The sequence below is a fragment of the Eptatretus burgeri genome, chromosome 11, assembly GCF_056783735.1.
Source record: "Eptatretus burgeri isolate ZD-2024b chromosome 11, Ebu_testis_v1, whole genome shotgun sequence".
Lineage (NCBI taxonomy): Eukaryota > Metazoa > Chordata > Myxini > Myxiniformes > Myxinidae > Eptatretus > Eptatretus burgeri.
The window spans coordinates 24789590-24813637 of NC_140971.1; the positions used below are offsets into that span (position 1 = coordinate 24789590).

Consider the following 24048-nt stretch of genomic DNA (forward strand, 5'->3'; position numbering starts at 1 on the left):
TGCCAAATCGGTATGCGGATCATAACGGATGATCCGCTGTGGCGACCCCTAACGGGAGCAGCCGAAAGACGAACAACAACAACATATATATGTATTTAGGATGTATAGTTTTAATAGGCACACTGCGATGCTTCCTGTGGTTTGGATAGTCGTCCTCATTGCATACAAGACAGCCTTCCTCGAGAAATTTTACGCCATTTTCCATTAATCTGCATGCCAATTACCAACTGGCACCTCATTTCTATTATAATACCAAGCTTGCACACTATAAACTCGGCTCGCCGTCACACGATCCCTATGAAATTGCTGTGGCACTTAGCGGACATGCCAACAATGTTTGGGAAGTCTTGGCGTTCCATAGTACCACTTGCATTTTGCACAATGCGTATTTTTGTCATTCCCCGTGTACGGTCTGTCGTCTGCTACCAGCTATGTTGTACTGCTATCCGTGCATGTGCACAGGTATCGCATATATATATATATATATATATATATATATATATATATATATAATATATACACAAGCCTGGTGTTGGCTTAGTGGTTAGGGTGGCGGCTTGGGATCCAAGGGTCCTGAGTTCAAGCCCCGTTGGCTGCTGAATTAACACCAGGGGGTTGACTCAGCCTGTCATCCTTCCGAGGTCGGCGAAATGAGTGCCAGTGTACTGGTCCCGGTGTATGCCCCGGTTAGAATAGGTGTACCATATCCCTGTGTGTCGTAAGAGGCGACCAGGGTTGGCGTCCTTTGAAGTGTGTGAAATGTGTGTCCTTTGAAGATGTCGATGACGCGCTCATTATTCGGCTCAGCCAAATATTCGGTTGGACGGTGAAATGTTCCTGCTGAAGGCACGTCAATTCGCTGCGGACCTCGGGCATGATGATGCCGAGACCTTGCCGATGCACTGGATAGACAGATTCAAAGTGAGGTGGGGAATCGGCAAGGTCAAGAAGTGCGGCGAATCAGGCAGCGTGGATTCGCAGTGGTGCACGACTGGAAGGATGGCAAATTGAAAGACATCTTGGAAAGGTATCAGCTTCGGGACGTGTACAATGCCGATGAGACTGGGCTTTTCTGGCAGATGCTGCCAGAAAAGTCTCTGGGGTTCATTGGTCAATCCCATCATGGTGATAAGCAGGTGAAGTTGTTGTCTTACAGTTCATTATCTTTACTTTTGATAAACTGATTCATGAATTCCATCTTTGCTTGATCACTTTCCAACTCACCAACGAACCCCCACCCCTGCCCCGAGGATTGTGTTTTCCTTTTGGTACAATAGCCGGCTCTCACACATATGTGTCCAGGCCACGCGTGACTTCATCCTTCACCCCACAGTCATCATGAATGTTCGCATACGCGTAAGTCGTCACATTTCTAAGTCGTCACTTTTTTCTCGGTCCCGATGGTGACGACTTACGCCTAGTCTACTATATATATATATATATATATATATATATATATATATATATATATATATATATATATATATATATATATATATATATATATATATATATATATATATATATATACATATGTCACATCTCACTCTAATGTACTGGTACTGCTGTTGGGCGATGTTCTGATATTGAAGGGTTGAAACCTCAATGCTGGACAATCTCAGCTGATGATCCCAATGGCCTGCGAACCACGCAGTCATTGAATTAAAGGAACATCATGCAGGTTTGATGGGCCGAACGGCCTCCTTGCCGCTCCTGCATTGAAGTTTCTTGACAAGAACTTGTGTAACTGATAAGGTGAACTTATTTGACTTCTTTCAAGATGGATGGACTTACTTTTTTTTTTGTATACCTTGTCGAGGCTCGTATGAGAGCTAACACACAACGCACATCAGGGGGGGGGGCATGAGACAGGAGGTGAGGGAGTGGAAAGGACAAAATAGTGGGGAACAGACACATTAGGAGATCTGTGGAAGGGAGAGGGATGGGACGGGGAACATGGGGAATAGAAGATGGACATTACAGGGACTTTCAGGAAGGAAAGCAGGGAATTTGAAGGAGGTGGGCTTGGGTGGATTATCGGGGGTAGAAAAGATCAAGGATTTGGATGGGGGATGATAAGAGGTGGTGGTGAACAGCTGTTTTGAAGGCCTGGAGGGAAGAATGGGAATGAATAGAGTGAGGGAGTTTATTCCAAAGGTGGGAAAAAAAGAGGAACGAAAGAGTGATGGTGAGCAGTAATTCGTGATTTTGGTCGTTTTACCAGAAGGGGGTTGTTGGCGGACCTTGAGCGCCTTGCGGAAATGTGGTGGGGACAAATCGCAGAGAGAGCAGGGGGGGCGAGGCTGGAGAGGAGACGGTAGAAGACAGAAAGACCACCGACCAACCTGCGGTGATTGAGTGAGAGGCCCAAAGACTCAGCTTCATTGCGGGAGATGCGAATGATCCGAAATGCCTTGGTTTCTACAGCGTGAAGCCGAGAAAGGTGGGAGGCAGGAGCACCAGCCCAGTGGGGAGAGCAGTACTCCATCAGGCTGCGGCCAAAAGCTTTGTAAGTGGTCAGGAGCTCAGGTGGGCCGAGGAAGGACCTTGCACGACGGAGGATTCCCAGTCGGCGACTGGCTTTTGAGGCGAGGTTGGAAATGTGACTTTCCCAGGAAAGGTCATGGCAGATAGTGAGACCCAGAAGCTTGAAAGAAAAGACTTCTTCCAGAGGATTGTTGAGAAAGTGGATGGGGGGGGGGGTTCTAAACGGTCCTTTCGAAGAGACATCGTGAGAGTGTGAGATTTGTCTGGATTGAAAGACATGTTCCACGTGTTGGACCAGTTTGTGATTTTCTCCAGATCAGCAGTGAGCGAAGAAGCTGCTGCTTGCTGGTTTGAGGGATGACCGATGGTACGGCAGAGGGTGGAGTCATCAGCAAGGAGATGAAGAGGATTTTCCAGAGAGTCAGAGAGATCATTGATGAAAACCAGAAAAAGAACAGGGCCCAGAACGCTACCTTGAGGAACTCCAGCCTGGACAGGAAGAGGGGATGAGAGAACTCCATTTAGGGCCACACGTTGACTGCGACAGGAGACGAAGTCTGCGAGCCATGAGTGGAGATGGCCTTGAATACCATGGGAAGAGAGTTTGGTGAGTAGGGCCGGGTGCCAGACTGTGTCAAAAGCACGTGATATGTCCAGGGATACGGCTCTGATTTCATGTCTGGCATTGAGGACCTCCATCCATTGATGGGAGAGCAGAGGCAGCATATCCAGGGTAGAGTGACCTGGTCTGAAACCAAATTGATGATTGGAAATCAAGCCATTGGAGAAGAGGAAGGATTTGATGTCTGAAGCGATGATGGATTCCATAACCATGCTGATGATTGGGAGAAGGCCGATTGGTCTGTAGTTACAGGGATCTGTTTTTGCACCTTTTTGTGCAGGGCAGTGATGTTAGCAGATTTCCAAGCAGATGGCAGATGGCCTTGAGCAAATGAGAGGGTGAATAGAACAAAGAGAGGGTGAGCAAGAGCGGCAGAGCAGGCTTTGAGGACACGTGGGCTGATGCCGTCTGGACCGGTTGCAGTTAATGCGACTTAATTTAATGTGACCGGTTAACTTCATGTGATTAATATTTTTCGCAATCTGCATACTAACCAATAAATCAAACTCTGTCAAACTAATGATACAATTTCTTAAGCTAGTACGATTTAATGTTGATTGTCTGAAAGGGGCCTCTCACCAATTCCATTGTTCACCAATTCATAAAACTGGGACAAAGCTCTTCGTGTTGGTGAGAGTCGACCAATTCCTCACTTTCTCTGTCTTTGCGTTCATGTTTCTCCGTAAATGTCTACTGTAACAAGCGCAAGTCGGCCCTCGAGTATTTCTGCTTTTTGGCATTTATTTGTCGGATACACAGGAGATGAACATTATATGTTTATGGATCCAATGTCCATTATTTGGATAAACAAACTGAACGCTGACCTCACTCGTAAGGTGTTAACCCTCTTTCGCAGGTGCTCATGGAGATGATCACATGTGTTGCAGAAACCTGTGAAAACGTGGACTGTGGCCCAGGGAAGCAGTGCCGTATGAGTCGCAGGAACAAGCCACGCTGTGTGTGTGCCCCAGAGTGTGCAAATACTAGTCGGGGACCGGTGTGTGGCACAGATGGGAAAACCTACCGCGACGAGTGTGCATTGCTGCGGGCGCGGTGCCGTGGAATGGCCGGCTTGGAGCATCAATACTCAGGGAAATGTCAGAGTAAGATGTACAGAAAATAAATATGGACTGGGGATTTTTTTTTGGTGGGGGGTGGCAGGATGGGAGAAGTGAGGGGTGGAAGGATCCTCATCTCAAAATTCTCGATCATCAACTTTAAGCTTTTCAAATAACTTGCTTTGAACCGATTTGCAGTACATTGGCATTTGCATTGAAAAATAAGTGAGTTTCAAATCAAGAGAGCTAATTTATCTACATCTCACGACTAGACCAAAAGTTGTGTTTAAAGTTAAAAGCAAGGACATGGCCTGCTTAAGAGTCACCGTGACCCACTGCAACAGATTGTGGTCATAATCTGTCAATCAACACTTTCTGTGGTGGAAGGCGTTGAAGTAAATAGAATGAGTCGATGGTAGTTGAATTGAGTATGTGGCAAATGTATGTCGAATTAGAGTGGGAGGGTAGTTCAGGTGGAACTTCATCGAAAGGGACATGAGTAGTATTGGAAGGAATGTTTGATTAGCATTGAAATGGGGTATAATTTTTGAAGACATTCAGAGAATAAGATTGGGAACCACGAGGTATAACTGGGAATGAACTCCGTAACTCGAGCGCTTGTGTTTTGTAACTGATCTCACAGTTCCAGTGTTTCATTTATTATTGGACAGGGTCATGCAAAGACGTTGCCTGTCGAGGAGGCACCTTCTGCGTCCTTGACCAGAACAGCAACGCTCATTGTGTGCTCTGCAACCTTCGGCCCTGCGCTGAACCACTGTCCATCGAGCAGAACATCTGTGGCAAAAACGGGGTCACGTATGCAAGTGTGTGCCATCTCCGCCGTGCCACGTGCCTGCACGGACGCTCTATCGGCATGGCGTACAAAGGACCATGCTCTCATGAATGTGAGACTTTCACATGCACAACTCCCTCCACCTAGTCATGCTGGACGCTCCCCGATGACCCTCGCACACCCATTTCCACCGATGCTTGTGCCTGTTTATTCCACTGGCTTTGCGCAAGTCGCTGGGAATTTGTCCTGCAGAATCACACGCACACTACTTCGGGAAGGGATCTCGGGGAAAAAGCAGGGAGAGGGAGATGCTAATGGTTTTGGAACAGGACATACTTTGCACATTCGTGTTTTTGTTTTATTAGTGACTCATAATGTGGCCTTGGGGTTGTTGTGGGTGTAGGACTTCATCCGGATTTGGTGCCTCACTGAATTTAGGTTTCTTTATGAAAATGATGTTTTAAAGGTTGGAAGCTGGTTATGAAGATCAAGGATGGTTGAGGAATTGTTTCAGAATTGTGTGTTGGTTGCAAATATGATTTAAGTGAGAATGGCCTTTATGCCTGGTGTTGGCTTAATGGCTTGGGTGGTGGACTTGGGATCCTAGGATCCTGAGTTCAAATCCCACTCAGCTGTTCAATTGGTTCTAGACCCTGGTCGACTATAAAGGTCGACCGGGTGGGGTTAACTCGGCCTGTCATTCTTCGGCAAAATGAGTGCAAGTTTGCTGGTATCCTGCATCGGAGTGGCGACCCGTCCAGGATTGTACCCAATAGCGAAGGAGACTGATTAGGTAGCACCAAAGCTCTGCACAGAGTATGGTCCCAATGGATGGATTGATGGCCTTTGGTCTGCAGGGGGTAGGGGAGTTGTCTGTTTGGTGCTTGCTCTGAGCGCTTGCCTTGTGATGCCACTTCAACATATTTATGTTTTGTGATGTACGAGCTCTTCCATGCAAACTTTGTCGAAGACAAGTTATTTGTTGTGAGGGCTTGTGGATAGATAGGTTAGGAATTTGGTTGACGCTTATAGGATTAGATAGCAATGTGGTGTGATGGATTTGAAAGTTTGTAGGAACTTGTGCGATTTGGTAAATAATTATGTAGGGAATGTGTTTGTTGTTGGAGGAGAGGGTATACAAGTTTAAAGTACAACTATTATATATACTACAGATATTATGCTGTCAATTGACAAAGCCACAACCAAATATTTATTTGTCACATTTGGAAGACCAATCATTGGGCTTGTTTGGGGATTGACATTTGCCCCACAAATCCAGAAAACATTTGATTTTTCAAAAGTCTTATCCGTCAGTTATATTTGCGTATGCACCTACTCCCTCCATCCCTGCAATCACACATTTTGTCCCCAATACAGAGTGCCTTGTTTAATAGCAGCGTTTGTGCATTGTATAAGGAAGGATGTTTAAATGTCCTTAAGCCTTCAATATGGTGGTCATGCTTGTCCCCCTAGGGTCTAAATCCTGTGAAGACATCATCTGTGGAGTTGGGAAGAAGTGTCTCTGGGACAGTGAAATGAAGACTCATCACTGCTCAAGGTGCAATGACATATGTCGAGAGACAGCGCTTGCCGAACCCGTTTGTGGGACGGACAACGTCACCTACAGAAATCCTTGTGATCTCAGCAGCTCGGCGTGTTCCCGTGGTGTCTACCTGGAGATAAAGCATGGCGGGGACTGCAGTGGTATGTCAGAAGTGCCACGTGTTCATCCCACCCACCCTCTCCCCATTATCTGCTACTGCAGATATACAATAATCTATCTTTACATATCTAGACCTCCTACACCCTTGTGTATGGGTAGTTTTGCTGGTAGGCACTCACTTTCAACGGTTTTGTGTAAATTTGTCAATGATCCTTTTCTCTCCATAGATATCAGCAACGAGGAGCTGGAAGAGGGCGCTGAACTGGAAGTAAACACCTTCCCGAAGCCGCAGTATACGACCGGCAGGCTTCGGACATGAAGGCACAACACCTAGTTTTCTCCCTGAGCTGTCTATTTATTTATGTTTTTCTTTTTTCAACCGACACATCGGATAAATGTAATTTATAACAATGTGATATTTTTTACTACCGGCTCAGACAATATTTAAATGTGGAAGCGACATCAAACTTTGTCCGAATAAAGGTTGTATTTATTGTCCATAACGTGTACAGTTTCAAGCAATGACCTGCCTCGCACGATGAGCAAGCACGGTACTGAAGCCACAAACAAACAAACCACTGATGCCAAGCTCGTTTGAGTGCCGGACAAAGTTTTAATGCATCTATATGTAAAGTATTGCTGTTATTTTGTGCATTAATATATTGATGCAGTGAAATGATACAAAGTCAAAGGTATATTTAATGGCTTTTTATACCATTGTTTACAATCATTTAGTCTATATTTTTCGATTCGTAACAAAAATGTACCGATGATAATTTTGTATTGCAATTCATTCTTTATGTTCATGTTTGTTGTACAAACTGCCGGTATGTAAATAAAAACTCGAAAAAAAAAATATCTATGGAATGTTTCTTTTTTTTTTTTTCAATTTGGTGTTTGTGTTTGAGCGAGATGTACAGTACATAAAACTGAAGTCCATTCAAGAGTGTTCAATGCCCTTTGGTGGGAACACCAAGATGGTTGTCACTCTCTGCTGGGTGTTGAAGTTGTCATTGTATCTTTAACATAAAAGTGGTGTTTCAAGCCGGTATTTCAGATACCAAGTTGAGAAAACGATTTTACTGGAATGGCACTCGGTAGAGAGCATATACCTCCACCACGCTGGTTAGTTTATATATTGTATCGCACTGAGAGGCCGGATCTGGATTCGAACCTGAACAAAAATTTAATCGGCTTGTTCTTGTCTCCGAACCAACTCGTCCACTAAGTTTCGTCCAAATCCGTCCATAACTTTTTGGAGATATCGTGATCATTTTGTTTTAACCCAATCACTTTAAAAAGAATTATCGGATCCGGATCCAGATTCAGATCGTCACCAGAATCGATTAAATTCTTCATTGTTATATGCCCAACCTCCCCACCAAGTTTCAGCCGAATCCGTTCACAACTATTTGAGATACCGGATCCTGCTATATTTCATTTTTGGCCCTATCTTTCAATGGTGAAAAATCACTTTAAAAATTCTCGGATCCTGATCCAATTATTCACCAAAATCTAACCATTTCATCGGTGTCACATTCCCAAGCTCTCCACCAAATTTTGGCCGAATCCGTGCACAACTTTTTGAGATATCTTGTTCACAAACAGCCAGACAGGGTGATAACATCTCATCCACCTTCGGTTGCGGAGGTAATGAGCTTGTCCCATTTGGACCTTCCCTGGTTCCCACTGCAGCAGTCTCATGAAGTTTCATTGATGTGGATTCTAAAATGTATATATAATCATATGGGCACATCACCCATGAAAGTGAAGGAATTATAACTGAAATGAATTTACTCTCAACGCATGTGGAGCCTTATATTTGATTGGACGTCAACTTATTTGCTCTTAACTTTAAAACCACATCATCTGATGTCTGATAAGGATAGCTCAGAGAGAGAGAGCATAATCACCTTTGAGCTGTGTCTATTCTGGGTTCGATTCAGGGGTTGGCTGCTGTAAGTTAAAGACCCCACTGCGTCTTTCACAAAGATTAGGCGATTGTGTGCCAGCGCCGTGGAAAAATTCCAAATTCTCAGCTTAACCAGCTGCGGAGACTCTACAAAGTCCAAACAAAGTCAGAGTTCTGGCAATCTCTTCTCACTAGGAACCCGGAGTCGAGGACATAATCTGAAACATAGCTGGGATATCATAACAGTGTCGTCTCATGGCCTTCTTTTTGGATATAAAACGTTTGCTTGCTTATCGAGTGGAACTTTTACACGAAGAAAAAACAAACTTAGGCATCAATGAGTTGTAGATTAATGGAGTGGAAAAAAAGACGTTTTTCTTTCAAGGTGGCCATCCATTTCAAGTGTACCATGATCGCACTAGATACTCAATCAAAAATTTGATTCTAATTTGGCTACACCATTGGGTCAGCCTCTGTCGATCCTTGAAAAATTAGAGCTGTTCAAGTCTACAAGGCCTTTGTCCATAGCTCAATGGAGTACTGCTCTCCACTATGGGCTGGTGCTCCAGAATCACATCTGTCTTTCCTGGATTTTGTGAAACCTAAAACTTTCAAAATTATTGGAATCTCCCGTCATGAGGTTGAAGCACGGGGTTTGTTGCTCTCTGTTTGTTTAGGTCGGTGGTCTCACTCCATGTCCCTTTAGCGTCTATTCTCCAGAATTGCTCCCTCCGGTCACTTAGTTCCTCCGACTCTCCGTAGTAATTTCAGGATGCACATGTTCTTCCAGTAAATCCCTCCTGATTAAACTTCCAAATTACAGGATAACTGCATCCTTCGACTCTTTTATTCCTGACTTCTCTCAACTCTTTGTGTGTGTGCCATCAGTGTGTGTGTGCCATCCCCTGGATGGACATTAAAGATCCCATGGTGTCCTTCGCAAAGAGGAGGCGAACTGTTGACACCTTCCGCAGTACTGAACCTGCCTTCAAGCGGAATACCAGAATACGAATGTCAACAGTGGGCCAGATTTGATTTGGGATGACATTGTGTTGTTGTCCAGCAGTCTTAACAGTTCAAAAAGTCAAGCACAAAAAACGCTTCCCATTCCGAAGCACAAAATATTAGGGTTTGTAGAAAAGGAAAACAGGCTTTACTGTTGACACTTTTTCATTTGGCAACCTTGCATGACATAACAGTAAATGTCAGGGACCAAATCGTCATCATTAGATAAGTATTATTTGCATACTCACAGGGAAGGGAGTACTTCTAGAAATAAAAAACTAAAATTGAGAAAAGTAGAGAGGGGTCCAAGGCGGGATGATAGGGGAGAGAAGTTGGGTGCAGGAGTGTATGAGAGGCAGGAAAGGAAAGTAAAGAAGTTTTGGAGGAGAGAGGAGCATATCTAGAACATATGGAGAGGGACACTCAAAAAATTTCACTTTAGCAATGGGGGTAATAAATAGAAGGACCCTCAACAAAGCGTAAAGGACTACTCAAGACTGGTGGGAAATGGTCATACACAAGGTGATCACTTTCATCAGTACATTTTATAAGGTACGACAGTGCGTAGAAGGCTGTTTGCTTGAGGTTATGGTTTGTGGAATGACTGGTACCAGAATTTAAAACGAGCTTAGTTACAGGAAACAAAGAGTGACTGTGAGTGGGAGGATGTCTGGCCTGGACAATGTACCTGTTGCTGAGTTTGAGCCCGGGGAGAACTTCTCAAATCTATCTGTCTGGGTTCTTCCTGACATCTTTGTTCTTTGTTCCTTTCACACTTCTTTCTATTCATTCTAATTCTTGCTTTTTCTTTTCTTTTATCGCTTTTACTCTTAATTCCCTCCGCCACCGAAGGAGGTCTGTTTGTTTATGAACTGGATATCTCAAAAATTTGTCGACGGATTCGGACGAAACTCGGTGGGAATGTTGGGTATGTAACAAGGACGAATCGTTTCGATTTTGGTGAAGATCCGAATCTGGATCCAGATCCGAATCTGGATCCAGATCCGAGAATTTTGAAAGTGATTCTTCACCATTAAGTGATTGGGCTAAAACGATATATAGCACAATATCTCAAAATGTTGTGGACGGATTCGGACAAAACTTGGTGGATGAGTTGGTTCGGAGACAAGAACAAGCCGATTCAATTTTAGTTCAGGTCCGAATCCAGATCCGGCCTATCAGTGGGATAGATAAAGTCAACTAATCAGCCTGGCAGAGGTATGCGCTCTACCGAGTGCTATTCTAGTTTCTCTCTTTATTTATCTATCTGTCTAAGGAGAAGTGAATTCTTGCAGAAAGTTTATTTGCTCTTTACTTATTCAGGTTCCCTCTGATGACTCCAGTGCAGTATTTGGTCTTCCGTTTGAGTACATATCAGGTATCAGTTCCTGGACCGTTGTTACTCATCATTCACATCAATGATTCGGAGAGTGGGGTGAGGAGTAGGCTTTCCAAGTTTGCAGGTGACACAAAGCTTGGAGGCAATGTTGACGTTAGAGAGAGGGTGGTGATCAGATTCAGGATAATCCACACACAGTACTTCAATAGATTGGACAAAAGATTACCAGATACAGATTAACGTAAAGGAATGTGAGTTGCTGGTCCATCCATCCAACGGGACCAGACTCTGTGCTGAGCGTTGGTGCTGCCGAAGCAGTCTCCTTGGCTATTGGGCACAATCCTGCACAGGTTACCACTCAGACACAGTATACCAGCAAGCTGGCACTCGTTTTGCCAACCTCGGAAGGATGACAGGCAGAGTCAACCCCACCTGGTATTAATTCAACAGCCAAGTGGGATTTGAACTCAGGATCCGAGGATCCCAAGCCCACCAACCTCACCATTTAGCCAACACCAGGCATAAACAAACAGATCTTTGGCACAAATGTTTACATTTCACTGCAATATTATGCAAAAATAAGACATCTAGGTGTGCAGATAACCATTGTGCATGATCAACATGCCCAAATCAATGGTGTCCCACAATATTTATCTGTTTTATCCAACGTTGTGTTTGGAGTGTGATCATGGGTTGGAGTGCCAGACATTTGTCGGGATGTGTGTGGACAATGTTATGACAAAGTTCAGAAAAAGGAAATGTCCCTGCTGTGTATAATCGACTTGAAAGGTCTTCAAAAGTGACAACTCCACAAATTGTCCTCATGTTCAAAATCCTCCTGCCCACATCGCCGTTTCACAGAGAGGAGCCAAAGAGCGGTCCGACGTCATCTCCGCTGACTTGGCTGCAGAGAGAGTCTCCCTTCTGACCAGGAGGAATGGATCACTCAGCAGGTCTGGTAAGAGGAGATGTCTGACAAAATCCCCGAGTACTGATTGGGAGAATGAACTCACTCCGATTAAACCAGCTTGAAGGACTTCACATCGGAAGGTCTGTTGTGAATTTCGAGAAAATTTAGCAGATACACAGATACACAGTCTCGTGTGGGATGCGGACGGTTGTGCTATTCTATTTATTGTTGATGGCAGCATGACTTTTTCGGGCGAGGCTGAGTGAAGCGACGTCAAGACGGTTTATCCTTCCACATGAAACACTGCAACCCATGTTTGCAGAAAACTGATTTTTTTAGGTCCTCGTGGAGGATCTCTAAGTCTTACTCACGTTGTTGTTCTTCATCTTATACTTGTGGACTTTTTTGTTTCACAGCCTAAAGTTTTCATCGAAACTTCCTCAAACTTGGCACATATATGTAACAAGTGAAATCCTTCAATACAGCGTGTGTGGTGAAGAAAAATGAGTACACTAATGTTAAAATATTCAATTTATGCTTTTTCAGTTGAAAAACAATTAAAAAGCGTACTTAATATTTGAAATGTAAAAATCTTGTTATTATTCTGATAAGCACCTTTATCTATCTATAATTCTAGCAGTGTGTGTGTGTGTGTGTGTGTGTGTGTGTGTGTGTGTGTGTGTGTGTGTGTGTGTGTGTGTGTGTGTGTGTGTGTGTGACCGCTGTTTCTCGACAACCTCTGGTCCGATCTAATTGAAACTTGCCAGGTATATTGCTGGGGACCTGAGGATGTGCCTTTTCAAGGTTTGATATTAATCGGACAAGTGCTTCCCAAGTTATGGCCATTTATTTACCAAACCAATGGGAAGACACGTTGTTGCGTGGGCGTGGCCGATGGGGAAGGGAAGTACAGCCACGTTCCCCATTACGGGTTACAACGTACGGGCTTCCGGAGAGTGATGACTTCGTGTATTCTAATAATTTCTCGATTTCTTATGCGCATTTATAGATAAACAGAATTGCCCAAGTTATGATCGTTTTCATATTAGACGGTGTATAAATTTCGGGAACATCAGAGTGCTGATATGCTCCGAACCAGGAAGTAAATTTTTCTCTCTCTCTTCTCTTCTCTTTTTGTTTTTCCTTGCCACGACATTGCGAAAAGGTAAAATACGTTGGCGCTAATTGAATAATTGGGTATTAAAAATAAATTGCGAATAATCGTAACTGCGAATAATATCGAACTTCCGGGTCACGCACGTACGGGCACGTGAGAGCGAAGAAACGGCCTGTGTGGATTATTTATTTATTTATTATTATTATTTTTTTTACAGGCACATACTAGTCTATCTATAATTCCAGCAGTGTGTGTGTGTCTGTGTCTGTGTCTGTGTCTGTGTCTGTGTCTGTGTCTGTGTCTGTGTCTGTGTCTGTGTCTGTGTCTGTGTGTCCACTGTTTCTCAACAACCGCTGGTCCGATCTAATTGAAACTTGCCAGGTATATTGCTGGGGACCTGAGTTTGTGCCTTTTCAAGGTTTGATATTAATCGGACAAGTGCCTCTCAAGTTATGGCCATTTATTTACCAACCAATGACAAGACATGTTGTTGTGTGGGCGTGGCCGATGGGGGAAGGGAACCTCAGCCGCGTTCCCCATTACGGGTTACAACGTACGGACTTCCGGAGAGTGATGACTTCGTGTATTCAAATAATTTCTCGATTTATTATGCTCATTTATAGATAAACACAATGCCCCAAGTTATGATCGTTTTCATATTAGACAGTGCAAAAATTTCTGTAACATCAGAGTGAGCTGGTATGCTCCGAACCAGGAAGTAAATTTTTTTTTTCTCTTCTCTTCTCTTTTTGTTTTTCCTTGCGACGACATTGCAAAAAGGGAAAATACATTGGCGCTAATTGAATAACTGGCCATTAAAACTAACTTGTGAATAATTGTGACTGTGATATGCGAACTTCTGGGCCACGCACATACGGGCACGCGAGAGCGAAGAAACGGCCTGTGTGGTTGTTGTTTCTTGCTCGCGGTTTGAATATTTATTTATTTTTCCGGGCACGTACTGGTATATATATATATATATATATATATATATATATATATATATATATATATATATATATAACAGAAGGAATGAAATCGTTTGATACAGCGTGGCAGGGGGCCGCAAAAGAATGATGTAAAACCAGGACAGCCGTTCACAGTGAGATCACATTCCCACAGAAATCAAATTTTCACAAATATCGATGAAGACTCGCGGATGAAGAAAATTCCCACCCCCCCCCCCCAAACGTGGTGCCAGCGAAACCCGCCAAGGGCCACGGAGTCGGGGCACAGCGGCCCGGCCACATTTGCGGCTTGCCCGCCAACGCGTCACGAGGACGCGGGTAAGACCTCCCCGGTCTCGCGGACCTGGCCGCTCCTCCAGGTCACGCGCACATTTGGCCTACGGGCCTGTCTGCCTCCTTGTCTGTGAGGGTGGCTTCTTTTTTTTGCTTTTGTGTAAATGTGTGTTGGCGCCGTCCGTCAAGTAGTATTTTCTTAAGTGTTGCCGTGTGTACGCGTATAGTCGGTTTTAACTGCTTTTCTTCTTGCATTTGCTTTTTCTGTATGGCTGTATATACGTGCTTTCCGTGTGTCGCATAATAAAATGCTTGCTTGTTGAACTGTGCCCGTTTCGCTTTGTCTTTTCTCTATTGACCCTCCATCTTGCATCACGTAAGGGGTTCGTAGTGGGTGGAACATCCCGGTAATTAATCTGAACCGTCCAGGTCGACGATAACACCGCTCGGTTATCCCGATAGTACGGAACGGGCCGCCCAAGCGGCTCGTGTCCGGAGTCGACCTGCGGCGAGGTACGATCGCCCGGTTTACCACCCGCGTGGGTACTTAGGTAGGTCGAGTTTGGCGAACAACCCTATCCTACGCAGGTGGCCGATTGGCACGATTGTGGTGAGTTCGAAAGGCCCACCCGTGACGAGCTCCCGGCGATGGTCCGAGATGGTCACGACAGAATTGTCCGTCCGGTGGGCGACGTGCCGCGATTCGAGTTACGCGGCTGTTCGCATGCCGGCGGGCGCGAATTCGCAACAATACAAACATTTCTTTTGTACAAATTTATTTGTAATATTTGTGTTATTTTTTTTATTTAAAATTTATTTGTAAAAACAAAAAAAAGGTCCAAGTGGTCTAAATGGTCAAGGGTCTAAGGCCTAAGCTGTCTAATCTGTCTGAAGGGTGTAAGGGGTCTAAATGGTGTTAAGATCTCAGGGATCTAAAAGGATCTTTTGGGTCCTCGGTGACTTTTGGGTCTTCGGGGACTTTCGGGTCTTCTGGATGTTTTGGATATTTAGGGGTCTTAAGGGTCTTTAAGGTCTTGAAGGATCTTCAAAGGTCGAAGAGGTCTCGGCAGTATATAGCATCGAAACGTATATTCCATTTGTTCATAATTAGACGTACATGCAGTCGACAACTGACGCACAAAAAGTACGTAATGTATAGACTTTTGAGTAGTCTGCAACCAATGTTTGAACAGCACATGATTAACAGGCATATAGTCACATGGCTTCCTGGACGGCTTCACAGACTGACTCACAGTTTCACGGCGTCACGGAAGGCTTCACGGACTGACTCACAGTTTCACGGCGTCACGGAAGGCTTCACGGACTGACTCACAGTTTCACGGCGTCACGGAAGGCTTCACGGACTGACTCACAGCTTCATGGCTTCACAGACTGACTCACGGACTCAGGGGTTTCCTTAGAAGCCGGTTACCGGTGACCCGCAGCTGTCTACTCAGAGAAAAAATGTCAAAGGTCGCCGCCTACTGACTTCAGCGCCAAATTTTTTATTATTATTTTTTTTTTTGTCACCACGAAATCTCTACATCCCCCTGTTTTGAAATCCGAGAAATGGAATATGGTTTCCTTAATGAATGCTAGTTCATCTACACTATTATTATGTCACATACTTACTTCAGATTGCTCACTGTACTCCACCATGTGCAGTATCATCTCCCTATTAAGAACTAAGCACTAAGGTATGGCCCAAATGTTGCTAAAATGACTCTTTTAAAGTGCTTAGATACTCCATCTTCCAGACACCTTGGTGTGGCCTAAACCATGGCCTTAAATTAATGAACCCTGTTTAAAGGGTGCTTGAACTAACTACACAGTATAGCTGAATTTCAGTGAACCAGTCAGTCAGTCATTATGTTAATGCAACTACATCCAGTACAGGCCTAACCACCTGTTTTGGTGGAGTTTTCCACCCCAACAGCATGATGATACGAGAACTATTTCATGTCAGAAATCATGCTAGAATGCATCTCCAGCCATCGAGGATCTTCTGGCTTCCAGGGCCCGCTTAGGGCCCTGGACCCCGGCCATACAGCTGCGCTCGCTTCGCTCGCAGTGATGGTAACCTGCTACTTTTTAATGGTAGCCTCCTACTCCAAGAAATAAGGAAAACGCTGCAGACTGTGCTTTTCGTTTTTAAACATATAGATTCTTCACCATTGAGAGATGAGGTCAAAAACGATACATAGCACGATATCTCAAAAGGTTGTGGATGAGTTATGACAAAACATGGTAGATGAGTTGGGAAGGTGACAAGAACAAGCTGATTAGATTTTGGGTCAGGTGTATTTGGCAATTTTATCCAACCAAGATATTGTAGTTTTGTATTTATAATTAACTAGCTGAAGTACCTGGTAATACCCGGGAAATTTGCCATATTCTCCTCATGCTAGTCCGACTGAGGCATTAGTTGTATGGAGAAAATTAGGAAGGCTTATTTTATTCCTCAGATTTATGGAAAGAAGGCTTTATGCTGCCGTAATCTTCAGATAGGTCATAGTTGAAGGGGCCTTGAGCCACTCAATGCTTCTAGCAGCAGTGGCAACTGTCCTTGATGTCCTGCCAAAACCCAGACCTAGAAAGCTGGAACATGAGTTTTGTGCTTCTCTCGCCCGTCGGTGTGACGCTCTATTTGCAGTTAGGCGACTGCGACTGCGTCTGTCTGTCTCTGTCTGTCTCTGTGTCTGTCTCTGTCTCTGTATCTGTCTGTCTCTGTCTCTCTCTGTCTCTCTCTGTCTGTCTCTGTCTCTCTCTGTCTCTCTCTGTCTCCCTCTGTCTCTGTCTCTCTCTCTCTGTTTCTCTCTCTCTCTCTCTCTCTCTGTTTCTCTCTCTCTCTCTCTCTCTCTCTCTCTCTCTCTGTCTCTCTCTGTCTCTGTCTCTCTCTCTGTCTCTCTGTCTCTCTCTCTGTCTCTCTCTCTCTCTCTGTCTCTCTCTCTGTCTCTCTCTCTGTCTCTCTCTCTGTCTCTCTCTCTGTCTGTCTGTCTCTGTCTGTCTCTCTCTCTCTGTCTGCAGCCAACTCTGCTTGCCTGGCTCGTTCAGGGCTCACGCGCCCACCGAACGTGGCAATCTCGTCGCAGCTTCCGGATCAACGCTGAAACCCAGCTACGGGTGTTTTTAACACACCATAAACCAGCCAACTCTTCCATCCACGCGCGACAGGGTCGATCGCCGAATTGTCGATGTACCTAACTATTTGCGCGGAGAAGAAATGCCGCGAGTTTATACCTCAACGGGACCTGCACGAAAACGAGCCGCTTAAGCAGCTTGTTCCGTATGCGATTGCCGAGCGGTTTTATATCGCCAAGTCCCGTCGGACCAGATGTACGTTTTATCGGCTCTTAATCAGCCAGCTCATATCCCAAACGCTCCATGGCAGTCAATGGAGGAAGGGATGCAACGAGCAGGTGAACATTTAACAATGGGGGGATGGGGACAGGACACGAGCAAAAAGCCTACAGCCGATTCCTATTCATTATGTACATGCACAATTCACTACTTAAGGACTGGCCTACGGACACGGACACACACACACACACACACACACACACACACACACACACACTTGCCTTTAATAGGACTTTCAGCTCGGAGGGACAGGCGAGCTGAAAGCCAGGGCCTGTCTCGGACCTGCCCGCCTCGAGCGGCTCGATCCGCGGAGGAGGAAGAGAACACTCATTGGGATTGGTTGGGGACATGTATTGCAAAGCAATTTTTGGTCTGTTTTAAAATGCAGAGCATAAATCAAGGAAGCAGCGTGTACCATTTCAATTTTTTTTGGTTAGGACTTGGCTGGGGTCAGAATCAAACAGCCGACCTACCAGACTCAGAGCCCACACTCTCAGCACAATGCCACTGTGTCCAGTTGTTCTAACGCAAATGTACAGCATGAAACGATTTGCCAGACACAAGAAGAAGACAGCATAACACGAAACAGAACAAATTATTTATTTTCTATTACAAATATTTTTTGGTTCAAATAAAAGGCTTCAAAGATTATTATGAGTTCCTCTCCACATCCTCACCCACCCACCTCTCATCTTTTGCAAAATAAGAACAGATGTGGACTTGGAGAGCTTGGGTAATGACTTTACAAACAGAGCAAAGACACCTTGCCAAGCAAACTCGATGTAAAGAGCAATTGCCCTGCTTGCATTCATGTCATCGTTGAATAAACATCACTCAGAAACAACAGCGATCACAGACTTTGCCGTCTTCACTGAAATAGCAGTTATAAGATCTGTGGGCATGATGGGCAACAAAGTAGGCCATGACCAAGCCAACTGTCATTTTATCATGACGATATTGGCAACATCCAAATCAGATTGATAATGATGCATCACTTCCTATCTGATTGTTGAAACAAAGTGAAAACCAATGCTGAGTTGTTGTTGTTCTGTTTGCATAGACTTTAAGAGCTCAATTTGGGATGTGGTGCAGACCTGAAGGACAGAATGTACCTTTCCAATATCAGGATTTCCTATGACTCCTGTGCAAGTAAGCTCTCGGTCTGACTTTGCTAAAACCGTTGTTCCTGACCCAGACTGGCAAGTTGCCCTCTTGGAATATCTTCAGAGGTTTTGGATCATCCTGTCGCTTCAAAACCAATGCCTTTCCCAGCGCTCCCATTTCACCCTGCAGGTGCTTAGCATGACAAGCAGAGAGGTTTTGAATTCCACGTTGCCCGCCATTTTTATACTCTCACTACTCTAATACGCAGTTGTGGTTATTATGAGCTGATGTCACGTCAAGGTGTCTGGAATGCAGTCCTGAGAACAGCGGTTCGAAATTTGAGCTTTCAGCCTCCTGACATGCAGCAGTCTGTGGTTAATGGAATCATTTGTTTCTTCCGATATCATGTGAACCTCAGTACCACTGACAACATGTCCTCAGAATCTTTGTTTTTTTTGTTTTTTTTTTTACAGCCAGGTAGGCATTTAGTTGGCTGCATATTGTTAAATTCACATCACTTATATTAAGTGTTCTTCAATACAGTTTGCTCATTTGAAAGAAATATTTATGAAATCCCATCCATCGTTTGTGTCGAGGTTTCTCATCATATGGAAACATAATGAAGGGTTCTTCGTTCCTTCTCGAGAGGGAAGGGAGAGGACCTTGCTTGAGTGAGAAAGTTGTGAGAGGCGGTCCTCCCTCCATCCATCAGACGACACCCTCAACCAAGGATGGGTGAGAGGGGAGGGGCATAAAGCATCATGGTTAATGCATGGGGTGGAGGCGATTAAAAGTGGGTGTGGTGAGAGGAAGTGATGACTGAATGACCTTGAGAGAACTGATGTGCGCTTCGCGCACTCCTGTCGAGCCAGAGCCACGCCACACCCTCTCCTCTCTCCTCTGGGCCCAGATCTACGGGACATGATGGGCCATTTTCCCTGCCCGAGAAGCCAGGAACTTGCTGGCTTTCTTCTTGTGGTGTTCTGCCGGGAGTACCCGGTATTTCTGTCCTGTCAATTCCCTCTGTCTTTTCTATCGTGGAATGAATGTGGGCCCAGCCAGGTATTGAAATGGAAGAGCAAGAAGGAACCCGAAGAAGTAAAGAGCAAAGATGGAGTCATCCAGGAGGTACCTGGATAGGATTCGGGTTTCAACCGCTACTCCACAACCTTCAAACCCATACTGCGCAGCCAAGTGAGCCTTACAGAAAAATTTCTGCAAGAATTCACTTCTCCTTCGAAATAGATAACGAAAGAGAGAAATAGAGAGTATAAGATATGAAACAGAAGAAAAAGCAAGAATTATAATGAATAAAGAGAATTATGAAAACAAAAAATAGAAAGAAGTGTGAAAGGAACAAATAACAATGATGTCGGGAAGAACCCGGACAGATAGATTTCAGCAGTTACTCCCCAGACTCAAGAACACAGCAACATGTACAAACTACCAGAGGTCCGTCGGCTTCAGCGAAATAAGGTTCTTGTTCGTTGATTCGTTGGGCACACCTGCTCAGTTGTGGGTTAAGGGGTTTTTATTGTTGATCATTGGTATTGCTTCTTTGTATTTCCTCCCCATTGTGCCATCATAATTCCAAAACATAACTAATCTCGGGGTGAAGGTTGTTGTGATCACTCTGGAAATTAAGGGAAGTCTCTTGAGCACGAATTGGCAATGGTAATTCACACCACACGCTGCGCGTCTCTCGGCTGGCATGGCCGTTCGAGACGAGGCGCGTGGTACCAATTCGCGTAATGCTCAGCCGACTCGGAGGCACTGTTCGGATGGTATTGTGACAGTGGACATGTGATCCAGCTAGGGGTCTTCAACGCAATTGGCCGTTATGGCAGCTGTTGAAGCAGCCCACCTCTCGGGGAAGGAGCAATACGGGGGGGGGGGGGGGTGGGAGTCAATAAAGGCTGCGATGCAGTGAATTTCACAGCAGTGCAAGGGATATCTTACAGATAAGTCACAGCAGTTCAGGGGAGATCAGAGACTCAGCAGACTTGGGGAGACAGGAGCAAGATAACCATTAGCTTAACTTCTCCCCCTCTAACTGACTCGTCACATGGACAGTCTCTTCCCACCAGAGCAGAGCGACATCCACACTGGTGCGATGTGTGTCTCGGCCATTACCATTTTCAAACGTCCCAATTTCATTTTCCTACATCCCTGGACCTCTCTCTCTCTCCAAATCCATACATTAGGACCGTACTCTGTGCAGAGCGTCAGTGCTGCCGAAGCAGACTCCTGGACTATTGGGCAAAATCCTGGATGGGTCGCCACTCCGACGCAGGATACTCAAATGGCTCGATCATCACAGCAATCTGGTACTCATTTTGCTGACCTCGGAAGGATGACAGGCTGAGTCAACCCCACCTGGTATTAATTCAACAACCGATCAGGATTTGAACTCGGGGCCCTCTCTCTCTACCCCCCACTAATACTGACTGAACCCCCATGAAACCAATCCTAACCTCTGCTTACCCTCTATTGAGCTACACAAGCTTTAACCACAGCTCAGGGCACCTTCTCTCTGATCCTTTGTGTTCTATCTTCCTTTACTTTACCAAACCAACCTGCTATTCCACTTTCTATCTGTGCCTCAAAAACCTCATTATTTTTTTCTCAATTGTTCTACCAAATCCTCTCTATATTCTTTCATTTCCCACCTCATGCGTTCTCCAAAATTCTTAATTTCATCCTGCATTTCTCTCATTTGCTCCATTAATTGTTCAAACATGGCCTGGGTGAACGTCATGCCAGCCTCATGGTCAGACTGCTCATGAGTGGGGGAGGTTCTTACCCTATGCTCCTCACCTTCACCCCTCCTTCGGTTCACCTCCGACGACATGTTCCACACTGTCCGCCATTTTGTCCACTTTTCCCAGGCATGCTCAAATTGAAAAAAAAATCCCTCAACACTCCAATTTTTTCTTCGGGAGGGTGTTGGGACGAATCCCACACTCATGATCACCAGATTTCATGTCAGACAGTCTCCGTTAACACAGGCTACTTTGTGCTGGGATCCTTTGGCCCAAGAAACGGCTGAACGGTTTCTAATTACTTAGTTACTGCATTGACTTGAATTAATATACTGCACTCTTTACCGTTCCCAAAGGTCGCCCTCCGGGCCGTCCTGCCCACGGGGCGGCCCCAATAAAAATAAATGCCTTTTCCTGCTTCTGGGTACTACAGCACATGAGCACATTATGCAGCCATGGCTTGCACACATCGGCATGAGAGATGATGATCAGCCTTTTTGGAGCATGTGACACATGTACCTTTTTGTGATGGGAAGTCCTTCCCTGGCCCCACCCACAAACAAGAGGTGTTTACACATACAATATTACCAACTATCCTCTATATAAATTACATACGCTGCCTCCTCAACTTCTCAATTTACAAGAAGACCAACTCTGACCTACTGAAATCACATGGACCATGTTACACTTACCACAGTCTAGCTATGAATCTCCCCCCCCCTCCCCCAACCCACTTCTACGTAACAATATGTCGGACCTCAGAAGGGGTAGGGAGTATTTGAAGGGATGGAGAGGAGAAGAGGGGGTGCAATTCAGTTGGGCAAAGATTAAATCATTTGTTTCTCATCTGGAACATAGTTCAGGTGAGGTATTGGCATCGTGCGCTGTCCATCAGTCAGTGAATCAGTCAGTCAGTATGTAAACACTTGGATTTACACTTGACGACAACCTTCATCACCCGTGATGTATTAACATTTGTCACGGCATTAACCCAAGGGTTCATGGATAAAAATCTAGATGACTGCATAACAACAGGTCCAATGAATCCGGGAACTGAAACAAAGTTAACTTGCAAAATATATTTTTTTCTATTTTTATTGTCATTTTTATGCTTTTATATACAATGTTTAGGTTTATGGATGATATATGCCTGGTGTGGGTCATTCCATGTCAAATCATCAAAGAATCTGCCGTCATCTCTCAGATTTTTGTAAAACTTTGGGAACCAATTGGGACCCATGAAAAACAGCAAGAACTCAAATATTTTTGCTAACAGCCTCTTAATTAGTGAGATACAGACTAACGAACTTTGGACTAATTAGCATGACGTCGCGAATTCAAATGGCCATATCTCTAAAAGTATAACACCTAGAGAGCTGGTTTTGGTGTAATTTTAAAGGTATGCCCTATGAATTTGTCTGGGCAACATTTCCCTACCTCCAACCACAAAAAAGTTATCACAAAATATAAACTTCAATCGTGAATCCCCAAAAAATGTATCCTTCAAATTTCCTCAAATTCATCCCAGAGGTACCTTATGATGTCAAGAAGCTTCCACATAAGTTTTGTGATGGGCACTCCAATAGTTTCTGAGATATGAGCAATAATGTACATGTACGTATGGCATATAGGTTCGAAAATCAGCATTTGTAATGTATTATACAATCAATAAGTGATTTCAATTTCCTCTTCAATGCAGCAACAGCAGCACTTGTTTCTTCCCCTCAGGCCCAGTTGAAAATGAAAGTATATGATACTTCAAAGCAATTGATGGTCGTTCCCTGTGTTCCCTGTCATGGCTAGGTTAGAATGATTGTATAATACTTTGATTCTTTGATGATTTGACATGGAATGACCCGTGTTGGCTTAATGGTGAGGGTGGTGAGCTTTGGATCCTGCTTGGCCATTGAGTTAATACCTGGTGGGGTTGACTCAGCCTGTCATCTTGCCAAGCTCAGCAAAATGAATCCCAGCTTGCTGGGATAATTGAGCCATTTGAGTATCCTATGTCAGAGTGGTGACCTGTCCAGGATCGTGCCCAATAGCCCAGGAAACTGCTTTGGCAGCATTGATGCTCTGCAGAGTATGATTCCAATGGATGATATTTGTAAAGAAAAATTTTTTACCCGTGGGGTCTTCCACCCCACGGGGTCAAAGCGCCGCTCGCGTTCTCTCTTTTCTTGTGTACAGTTCATTTGAACGTCTATTTCTCCATTATTCGTGAACAGAATTCGATGAAAATTGACAGGCATATACTAGACACATATGTGCAGGCAATAACTGAGCCCAAAGTGCGATTGCGGCCCTTCGGGCTGAGGAACGGCCCATTTTGGCCCATTTTCTTTAAATTGCTATTTCTCGGTTGTTCGTAAATGGAACTGAACCAAACTTGACAGGTATATTCTAAAGACCATCCCCCAGGCATTAATTGAGCCCAAAGTGCGATTCCGGCCCTTTGGGCCGAGAAACGGCCCTTTCGGCCCATTTTCTTAAAATTGTTATTTAAAAAAAAATTAAATGTGCTGGGTGATGCCCAATGCAAAATTAAGTCACAAATGATATGAAACTAGCCTAACTCTTGTGAGGTGTTCTGGTTTCTTTTTCTGATGCGATGAAAATCTTACCCAATTTCAAAACTTTCTGTTGTCCGTGCTATCGCTCACCTGAGAGTTGTA

The 24048-nt window shown here is 44.6% G+C and overlaps 1 protein-coding gene across 1 annotated transcript in view; it reads left to right on the top strand.

The window, feature by feature from the left end:
* The window catches only part of FST (follistatin), a 51098-nt gene extending 43625 nt beyond the window's left edge, over positions 1-7473 (top strand). Inside the window, exons 3-6 of the mRNA XM_085845592.1 lie at positions 3997-4212; positions 4839-5072; positions 6434-6664; positions 6851-7473. Of these exons, the coding sequence (XP_085701718.1) occupies positions 3997-4212; positions 4839-5072; positions 6434-6664; positions 6851-6942 (773 nt within the window). The 3' untranslated portion in view covers positions 6943-7473. The remainder of the gene's footprint in view (positions 1-3996; positions 4213-4838; positions 5073-6433; positions 6665-6850) is intronic.
* Positions 7474-24048: the final 16575 nt, after the last annotated feature.